General features: G+C 36.0%; 2 protein-coding genes across 2 annotated transcripts; both read left to right on the forward strand.

The window, feature by feature from the left end:
- The first annotated feature begins 384 nt into the window (after positions 1–384).
- Positions 385–3,968, forward strand: LOC113197314 (olfactory receptor 10A3). The gene is given in 4 exon segments (XM_026409563.2): positions 385–787; positions 790–990; positions 993–1,369; positions 3,939–3,968. Coding segments are annotated over 4 exon segments (1,011 nt in total).
- A 2,609-nt stretch (positions 3,969–6,577) lies between these two features.
- On the forward strand, positions 6,578–7,558 carry LOC144254547 (olfactory receptor 10A3). The gene has a single exon (XM_077797853.1). It carries the CDS (start codon positions 6,614–6,616, stop codon positions 7,556–7,558), a length of 945 nt encoding a protein of 314 aa, XP_077653979.1. The 5' UTR covers positions 6,578–6,613.
- The last annotated feature ends 3,471 nt before the right edge of the window (positions 7,559–11,029 follow it).

The following is an 11,029-nucleotide window of genomic DNA, read 5'->3' on the forward strand; positions in this document are numbered from 1 at the left end:
TTGTCTAACTTGAAATTCTATTTTAAAATGCACATATGATGATAAAATTAAAAAGGAACACAGATGCATACATGAATGTAATGGACAATGGATTCTAAATAATACAACATTCATACATGCTCTAAGAATAGATTTAATTTTTTGCTACTAAGCAAAAAAGTTGCCAGAGAATATCTGCTATTATTCTGTACATATTAAATAAGATTTCCGAGCTAAAATTCTTCGCTTCTTATTTTAAAGATTCACTGTTATGAGTTATTGACCATTCTTCAAAACTGCCAATCTGATGTTCTCTCAAAATGTGTGTGTGTCATTATATCTTCTGACACAAAGAACAGACTTGATTTCTCAACAACTGGACTGTGATCTCAATTTTCATTTACTATGTCTGCAAAAACAATATAGGGCTCTAGCAGTACAATGAGAAGACAAAATCAAAGCTCTGTGATTGAATTCATCCTCTTGGGCTTCTGTAACTTTCCTGAACTCCAAAAGCAGATCTTTGGGGTTTTCTTGGTCATTTATCTGGTGACCCTGATGGGAAATGTCATCATCATAGCTGCCATCTTGCTGGAGCAGACCCTCCACATCACCATGTACCTATTTCTGCAGAATTTATCTGTGGTGGAGGTGAGTTTCAGTGTAGCCATCATGCCTGAAATGCTGGTGGTTCTGACTACTGAGAGAACTATAATTTCTTTTGTGGCCTGTTTTGCACAGATGTATTTCATTCTATTTTTTGGTGTGACCAAATGTTTACTGCTAGGGGCAATGACTTATGACCGATTTGCTGCCATCCTTGGACCTACCCCATGATTATGAACAAGAGAGTGTTTGTGAAATTAGTCATGTTCTCATGGGTCTCAGGGATCATGGTGGCTACTGTGCAGACCACATGGGTATTTAGTTTTCCCTTTTGTGGCCCCAATGAAATCAATCATCTGTTCTGTGAGACTCCCCCAGTGCTGGAACTGGTATGTGCAGATACCTTCTTTTTGAAATCTATGCCTTCACAGGCACCATTTTGATTGTTTTGGTTCCTTTCTTGTTGATACTCTTGTCCTACCTTCGAATTCTCTTTGCCATCCTGAAGATGCCATCAACAACTGGGAGACCAAAGGCCTTTTCCACATGTGCCTCTCATGTCACATCAGTCACCCTTTTCTATGGCACAGCCAGTATGACTTATTTACAGCCCAAATCCAGCTACTCACCAGCAACCAAGAAACTGAGGTCATTGGCTTATGCATTGCTCACACCTCTGCTGAATCCCCTTATCTACAGCCTTCGAAACCATGAGATGAAAAGGGCTTTGGTGAAATTATGGCCGAGAGCGGTGGTTTTACAGTCTGACTTGTTGAGAAGCCATGTGAGATTTGCTCATTCCCCAAGTGAACTCTATTTGAATTTAATAAATGATGATAACAGATTCCATTTCTTGATATTAGTGTGTTCACACTGTTGAATTTGTTGAGTTTGAAAATATATCAGGAGATCCTTCTCTTTTAATACTGTAGTCTTGTCATTTGTTCTTTTTTTAAAAATTTATTTATTTATTTTTAAATTATTATTATTTTTTTTAAAAGAGAGAGCCACATCCCCAGCCCCTTGTCATTTGTTCTTAAAAGATAAAGAAGTTTGCACAACACATGATACAACAGTCTATTCATGCCTTTCTCTATTATGGGCATCAAGGTTACTATCAGAGTATTGTGATTAAGATGATGCTTTAATAAATATCTAGTTCAATAGGTTTCTATGTATTGATGCTTTTATTTCTGTGTGATGGACTGATAGGATGGATAGGATGAGTAGTTTGGTGCTTATATATTTTAATAGCTATTATTTTAGGAGTACTAGGAAATGTAATAGGTTAATTTTCAAAATGATTATCACTACTTCAGTTTCACTTGAGGGCCTACTGATCCTCACTGACAGAGCTTCAAGAGACTAACATGGTGATGTGATTTTTATTTCTGGAGTAAAATTTGGTTCCAGAAAAGACTAAAAATATGTTTATTTTGGGGGGGTTAAATCTATATTTCTCTTGGTGCTTTTATGAATTTTTGTGTAATGTTGTTGATTAGAGAACTACATGGGAAGTTTCCTGAGTTCTCACCTGCCAGTGTTGGTATCATTTTCACTTACATCCTGTTTAAGAGACTTTCTTTGTATTACCATTTCAATTGCCCTCAGATATTTTGTTTATAACAAAAAATAATTCTTTTTTGAGGTTTATTGTGGGAAGCAAATATAATTGATTAATTGTGGCCCTTGTGCTCCATCACTAATTTTGTGACATATTCAGAATGCATAATTTCAAGGTTACAAAATTTGCAACATTTCATGCTTGCTTTCTGTTTCAATGTTTCTCTTAGAGAGTAGAGAGGGACCAGTTTATCATTTGTCATTTGTTCTTAAAAGATAAAGAAGTTTGCACAACACATGATACAACAGTCTATTCATGCCTTTCTCTATTATGGGCATCATATTTCTCTATTATGTTATCAAATCAGCTGTACTGCCCTTAATTTCTGCTTTAGGGATAGCAACAAAGGAGTAAAACACAATTCTTTTCCATGTTCTCACTCAGTTATGGGGAAAGCCATCTTTATTTACAAGTATTTCTGCCCAAAATTAAAAGTGGAGGTATAACATGAACTAGATTTTCACTAAAAGCAATTTCATCAGAAGGTTGAAACCAGTTTGAGTAATATTTGAATGTTGTATATTCCTTCCATCACAGCCTTCAGTAAGCATTATTAGCCAATTTGGTTTTTGGATTCTGTCCATTGGTGTCCTGAAATTTTCTCATTGCTCTTAAAGACATCAATGAAATGAGTCTATTAAGGAATAAAAAAAATTTTTTTTGAAAGCTAAAAAGCCAAGAAGAATGTACAACTTAAAATACACATCTTGGGCTGGGTGTAGCTCAATTGGTAGAGCATTTGCCTGGCATGTGTGAGGCCCTGACTTTGATCACTAGCACTGCAAAACAAAAATAAAATGAAAGATACATATTTATTATAATTTTTAGTTTTTAATTTTTATCATAAATCAATTCTGTTAGGAGTGGATTAATGTGAATGTCTCTGGGGAAATAGTCTTGGCCCTTGAGGAATTCCAAGTTTATTGGAAGATCACTTAACTTTGGATCACTGAATTTAAAACTTAGGAATTTCTCTGTTCTTGGTAAGAAATGGAATTTGAACTGGAACTCACATACATGATGACATCTGAAACATACTAAAGCACCAGTCTTCTTGCTTTACTTAATTCCCACCATTGCCCAAACTGTGCATTCTGTCAAGTTGAATCCTCCACCTGCTACCTGACTTTGCTCACACTTCCCCCAACTCCTCCCTTCTTTCCCTGTTTACAACATTCTTTCACCCTCTGATTTCACAAAACTCCTACTGGGAGACGTCACATTGGAGTTGAGTCTCATGTGTACAAGGCCTTCAATCCCTGTGTACACATGGAGGGCTGGCGCTCCATGTGTGTTCTCTTGAGCTTTCTTCCCTGCCCAGAACTGAATTCTTCAATTCTCTGTAGCTCTCATACAAAATATGAGAAGGTCTGTGGGAAGCATTCCAAGTTCTCTCTGGAGGGATTCTCTGGGGCACATGATTCTATGTCATAGGAGGTTAAAAATCAGTGCAGTGAACCACTGAATTGCATATACGAACAGGTGTCTTTTGATCAGTGGTGAGAGTGCTGTTGAAGTAGCAGGCAAATGAGAGTCAGAGTCAATGGGTAAGGCAATGCGGCTCCTTCTTGTGTACTTGTTAAAGGTTTTTTTTTGCTGCGAGTTCTCAGTGAGGGTTGATGACGCTGTTGAAGACATGCCTCAGGGATCAGTAGGCACAGCTGAAACATTTGAATCAGAAGATTTTTTGGTTTGATGCTTGTCTATTTCTTTTTTGTTTGTTTTTCAGAGAAAACTGCAGACCATAGTACAGGCATAAGGACTTTGCATGCACTAATCATGAAATTCAGGGAACTTTGTCAATAAGTCCCACACTAACTATATATGATTGGCAGGCTGAAACCTAAGGAAAGAAGCAACCTGCTTAAGTCCTACTTGTTAGTCTTTTAATATAGAGAGAAAAGAGGGAACCTTCATAATCAATTGTTCTTTACAACTATTCATAGTTTTCTTATTATTGTTGTTTTTGGTGTTATTTATTTTTAAAAACATATATATTTTTTTAAAATCAGAACATGTTAATTATACATACTTATAATATAATGTGACATTTTAAAACATGTATACAGGTGTGCAATAATCGTATGAGTGTAAGTGGCACTTCTATCACTTAAAACACCTATTAGAAAAAAAAACAAACAAACCAAGCCAAATCAAAAATCCACTTTATTTGTGTGTGTGTGTGTGTGTGTGTGTGTGTGTAAGATTCTAAATAATTTCTGCTAGGTATTTTGAGTTGTGCAATTAGTTACTGTCAACCATAGTTATCTTACTTTAAAGAAAAGATAATTTTATTCTGTTATGTGCTTTTAATCAGTTCTATAAAAGTTTCCTAAGGTTTTATAATAATCTAAATTATATAAATTTAAAAACCTGTCCATTTTTCTAATATTTGGACTTGATTACATGTTGTACATTCTTTTTGCTATTAGAAATAAGTCTTGAATATTTTGTACTGCAGAGTGTACTTTACTAACTTTAGGAGGATTTTTCATATCAAAAATATGTAAATAACTTGATTTGAATACATGACTATGGTCCAACTCAGGAATAAAGCAATTTGTCTTCAACTGCTGCTAATGCCCTACAGATCTGCACTGAAGACATCATATACCTTCATCTGGCTGGGATTCTGTGTCCTACTGGCTTCCTCGGCTCTCTTGTATTTCCTCTGGTTTTCAGAACATCACAGAAGAAACAGTGTCTCCACTCTAGCCCTATTGTCATCTAGACCTCGGACTTAAGCAAGTGCATCCTGTGCTGTGTGTCCCTCTTTCCACCCACTGGCCCTTCTACCCACAGCATCCTGTGAATATGGTTATCTCCATCTGTCATCCACATGTAATCTTTCCCTGATTTAAATTGTGTAAAGTACTTATTTCTACTTGCCAGTTGTTTCCCTACTGTGTCGTGTACTGGCTTTACTTTTCTTTTAGACACTGTATTCTTTAAAGATGGAGTCTACTTTTCCTAATATCTTCTATTCATTTGTTTTAAAAAATACTGTTTTCCCCTCCGGTACTGGGAATTAAACCCAGGGATGCTTTACCACTGAGCTAAGTCCACAGGCCTTTTCATTTTATTTTGTTTATTTTATTTTGTTTGGTATTGTTGAGTTGCTGAAGTTGTCCTCAAACTTTTGATCGTCCTGTCCAGCTTCTCAAATCATTGGGATTACAGGCATGAGCCACCTCCTCTGGCAAAAACTTGGTGTTTTGACATCTGTCATGAGCCAGCGATTGTTGTAATATTGTGTAGTTAGCAGTGAAATAAAATCTTCCCACTCTCAGGGATTATACTGTGGTTAAATTTTTACACATACATATATAATGTCAATTGGTAAAAATTAAAAAAAACATAGTGAGGGTAAGAGGTTCATTTAGAGTCCTGAGGTTTGAGGGGGTATGTTTTGTAACTTACTGGTGAGGGTCATAGTTATTTTAGGTAGTGTGCTTTGGTCTCTGTTGAATGCTTGACTCTGTAGTGTTCCTGACTACATAGAGTTTGGAAAAAGGTAGGTAGGTGGTCAATCATATCTTATTGAATAATTAGTGATTCCATGAACTTCTTAATGAGGATATTAGGGACAGGGAAAAGAGAGAGTGGTGTGAGAGAGTGGAAATTTTGAAATTATAGTTCCAGAATGACTAAAAAGTGGGCTTGTCCTTAAATCATCATGGTTGGAAGGATGGGCCTTGGAGCTCTGACCCTAAAAATTTCACATGCACAGAAATCTCAATAGAATTGTCTAGAAATCAAAAGAAATCAATAAGCCTGGAGCCAGTTCATGTAGTCTACAGGTGTCACTATTGGTAAATTAGTCTAAAATACACCCTTTCTAAATGTTCCTATGAAATGTTGTCACATTTTACTGTCATATAAAACTCTATTCATTTTGAATCTAGTGACTATTTCAGCAAATTTACATAAAATTCACTATTACTGATTGTTAGGTTATTGTCAGAATTTTGAGGTTAGTTTTTTCCATCTATCTATTTTTTTGTGACTTTATATATATTTATGTAACATTGATTAAAATAGATGATATCTATAGCAGAGTTATGGAATTAAACCAGTGTTATAAAATATTTGTATTTACTTTAAAGCTATATTTATTTACAAACTATATAATGTACAAACTGTAACAGAATTTTGATAGCATTTTGATTTCTAAAAAGAATTCTTCATGTTTCCTTTTGTATTTGATCCACTAATCCTAGTATTTTGATATTCTCCAAAATTTCCAGCATAAGTTTTTGTGAGGATGGATTCCTCTCTTCATTCTCTGCCAGAATTTCTGATTTAAATGCAGGCTGTTGCTCTCAGCTATTGGATGGTGACTTCATTTTTTTTTTTTTTTTGCTTATTATGTCTGCAAAAACAAAATAGGGCTCCAGTACTACAATGAGAAGACAAAATCAAAGCTCTGTGGTTGAATTCATTCTCTTGGGTTTCTCTAACTTACCTAAATTTCAAGAGCAGATCTTTGGGGTTTTCTTGGTTGTTTATCTGGTGACACTGATGGGAAATGCTATCATCATAGCTGCCATCTTGCTGGATCAGACCCTCCATATCCCCATGTACCTGTTCCTACAGAATTTATCTGTAGTCGAAGTGAGTTTCAGTGCAGCCACCATGCCTGAAATGCTAGTGGTCTTGACCACAGAGAGAACTACAATTTCTTTTGCGGGTTGTTTTGCACAGATGTATTTCATTCTTCTTTTTGGGGGGACTGAGTGTTTTCTCCTGGGGGCAATGGCTTATGACCGATTTGCTGCCATCTGCCATCCTCTGACCTACCCCATGATTATGAACAAGAGGGTGTTTATGAAATTAGTAATGTTCTCATGGGTCTCTGGGATCATGGTGGCTACTGTGCAGACCACATGGGTATTTAGTTTTCCCTTTTGTGGCCCCAATGAAATCAATCATCTGTTCTGTGAGACTCCCCCAGTGCTGGAACTGGTATGTGCAGATACCTTCTTGTTTGAAATCTATGCCTTCACAGGCACCATTTTGATTGTTTTGGTTCCTTTCTTGTTGATACTCTTTTCTTACTTTCGAATTCTCTTTGCCATCCTGAAGATACCATCAACAACTGGGAGGCAGAAGGCCTTTTCCACCTGTGCCTCTCATGTCACATCAGTCACCCTTTTCTATGGCACAGCCAGTATGACTTATTTACAGCCCAAATCCAGCTACTCACCAGCAACCAAGAAACTGATGTCTTTGGCTTACACGTTGCTCACACCCCTGCTGAATCCCCTTATCTACAGCCTGCGAAACCATGAGATGAAAAGGGCTTTGGTGAAATTATGGCGGAGAGCAGTGGTTTTACACACAGTCTGACTTGTTGAGAATATATGTGATATTCATTAATTACCCAACTGAACTGTATTTAAATTAATAAAAATAATGAAAATATTTTAGATTTCTTTTTAGGAGTATGCTTATTTTGTTTAGTTTCCCATGTTTGAAAACATTTTAGGAGACACTCTTTTTTAATACTGTACCATAATTATTTTTTTACATTTCCATAACATGTGGTAAAACAACCTCGTCATCAGTTTTGCAATTAGGAACATTCATGTCATTGCTAGACTATTTTTATTTAGATGATGCTTCAATAATTATCTATACGTTATATATTGATGATTTTATTTTTTGTGTGATTAGATTTCTCAAAGTGGACTGAGGAGATAAAATTTTTTTGTAAATGTATACATAAATATAAGTATATATGTACACATACATGTTTGTACAGAGAGAGAGAGAGAGAGAGAGAGAGAGAAATTGGGAATCCAATCCATAGCTTTGTATATGGTAAGCATGAACACAATCACTGTGCTATATCTTCCACCCTGTTTATATAATTTAATTGCTATAGCAGAATTACTTTTCTAATGCTTGTAACTATTTCAGATGGCCTGAAAGCCCACTGAGATTCACCAATTGCTTTAAGCTCAAGAGACATACAAATATACCGATGTGATTTTTAATTCAGGAGTACAAATCTCTTCAGTGAATAAGTAAAAAAGAAAAAAAAAAGAATTTATTTTGTAAAGGCCCAAACTAGATAACTTCATGGAGTTACACATGTTATAATACCAAGCTGCTTTATCTTGGTATTTTTACAAAGATTTATGCAGTGGTGGTTGCCAGAGAGCTATATGGGAAGTTTCTTGAACTCTCACTTGGAAGGAATAATCAGTTTTCACCTATAGGTGCTGTTTAAGAGACTTTTGTTGCATTTGCATCTGTAGGCCAAAATATACTCTCCAACATTTTATTTTAAAAAATGAATGATTCTTTTTTATTGTTTACTGTTGAAACTAGTGGAATTCACTGATCATTCTTCTTTATACAGTCCTTGGATCACCTCCAGTCCTTGAACCCTATTTACTGCATGCTTCCCCCAACTATCTTGAGTATTCTGTGCTGTTGGCATCTCTAGGAAACTGAGTCTGAAATGCAGTGAGGAGTGCAAACATCTGGGAAGGAAAAGAACTGACAGGATTGGCAGTAGTAGTCCTCCTACTTCCCAACAGCCCTCCTTCTTGCCCAAGAGGGACCTCTGGAGTATACATTAGGGCATCCCACATGGGTCAGAAGTGCTAGATCCTTGCCCAGTTATTGACTGGAGACTCTTTAAGAATTTCATACATAGTCCCAGCTATGTAAGAAGCTGAGGAAGAAGTGTTGCATGACTCCAGGTGTTTGGTGTCAGCTTTCACAAAATAGCAAGACAGTGTTTAAAAATAAGTTAAAAAACATTAGAAAAAGATAACTATATTAGTTGTTATAATAGTCAAAATCAGAAACATCTGTCACAAATTTTAGCTTTTTAATTATAGACACTGTTTGAAGAGCTTTATCTTTCTCTACAATTTCCTTCTTGTAACATTTTGTAAGATGGAGTCTATGCAAATCTCCATTCCTCAAGTCAATACTTTAAGTGTGTTTTGCTTTTGTAGGGACATCAATTATGTATGTACTGGATCTTTTTGTTAGCTTTCCAATCGCCAGTTTTTATTCTAATGACTCATTTTCGCTTTATTTTGTTCAAAATTCTTTGCTGTCTTTAGCCCTTACTTCAGTATCTTCTGTCTTTATCAATATCTTTGCTATCAACGTTGTATTTGAGATTTTAAAATCTATCACTTTCCTGAAATCTGTCCATGAAGGTGCTACCAGTTTCTTTTGTTTTGCTGCATCCTCCTGAGCAGGCATAGTTTTTATTTCATGCTTTCCTTCCATAGAGACAGTTAGTTTATAAGCTTTAAATATCTTTAGACACTTTTTGGGGACAATTTACATCCACTCTGTGCTGTGTTAGTTAATGTTCTTTCCGTGTTGTTTGCTTTTCTTTTCTCTTCCCTCCTTTCCTTCTCCAGTTTCTGTGTATTACTGTGAAGTGGGGCCTTTTAATCATCTCCCATTTTGATAAGAGTGTGTTCTTTCTTGAGCAAGTTATCTGTAAGGTGTTTGGTTAGAGAAGGGGACAGGCTATGTTTCAAGGCAGTATAAATTGCCCATGAAGAACACAAAAACATTCTTTATGAACTTGGAGCTCCATCTTGAGCCAGATTCCATGAATTCCAACCTGCTTTTAAATTAGATCCCCAGGTGACATGGACACACTTTAAAGTTTGAGAAGCTTTGCTGTACAATGCAGTGTAAATCTTCATGCTAACCATGAGTTAATTTTTTCTTCCACTGCTCCCCTGCCATCAGATGATTAGGACTCACATATACCATATTACCTCATTGACAAGATAGCTTCCTAAAACTACAGTAGGACTATGTGATCCTTTGGTCAACCATGCCCACCTGCTTCTCTTTGTTTTAAAACATGTCTGGGGAAGTCTTTACTACCAACCTTCTTAAGCAGTCCTCATATTTCTAAACAAGCAATTATGGTCACTACAATGATTCCAAAATTTAGCGTACATCAGAATGTAGAAGCAGAAAAAACATGCCATCATACTCATAGGGTTCTGTCTGGATCTGAACATTAAACTGATGGAAATAGATTGGAAATAGATATCAGAAAACTCTCACAAAGCAAAGAATAACCAGAGAAGCAAAGTTGATTAGTTATATATTGAATTGGGCAATCATGGTAACTTTTGAAGAAACAGTTACATTATTTTTTTTTATACTTTTCAGTTTTATTACAAGGAATTCTGTATGGCTTAAAATGTGAGTTATTTTAACAATGGTTGTATGGAGTTATTTTAGTCTTGACTAACGTCCTTGAGGGTAAGGATGCTGTATGTCCACATGGGAATTTTATCTTCTGTTTTTCAGAATCAATGTGAAGTTCAGTGTGATCTTCTGCATCTGCTGTTTTTCAAGAGCCTTTAATTTAAATACTGAACATCAGAACAGTATATTTTAACCCCTTCAAGAATCTGACTGATGCTAAGCCAGAGGGTTAGGCTCCATACAAAATGTGTCTTGCAGCAGATCTGTGGTGGGGTCTGGTTGCGTGCTGATGCTGCAGACCTGGGGCTCACACTTTGGAACCACAGCTCTGGAGGAGGAGGCTGAACTGCCCATGTAGCATCCCTTTTGAATCACATGCATCTTATTTTCTCACTGTATCTGACTGTTCCTCTCTCATGTTGTAATTTAGGTTAAGATATGTGCTGTTTTAAAAAATATGACATTTAGATTCAAATGTCTCATTGTTCTTTGGGGTAATTTCTTGGAGCACAGTGATATCTTTAACTTGTTATTTAAAAACCCGAACTTCACTTCCAATAAAAAACTAGCTTTTATTTAATATGAAGTAATAAATCCAAGAACTAGATGATT

This window comes from Urocitellus parryii, chromosome 4 (assembly GCF_045843805.1).
Source record: "Urocitellus parryii isolate mUroPar1 chromosome 4, mUroPar1.hap1, whole genome shotgun sequence".
NCBI lineage: Eukaryota > Metazoa > Chordata > Mammalia > Rodentia > Sciuridae > Urocitellus > Urocitellus parryii.

What these genes read in the sequence shown, in the direction of transcription:
- LOC144254547 (XM_077797853.1), top strand. Translation starts at nt 6,614, where the DNA reads ATGAGAAGACAAAATCAAAGCTCTGTGGTTGAATTCATTCTCTTGGGT.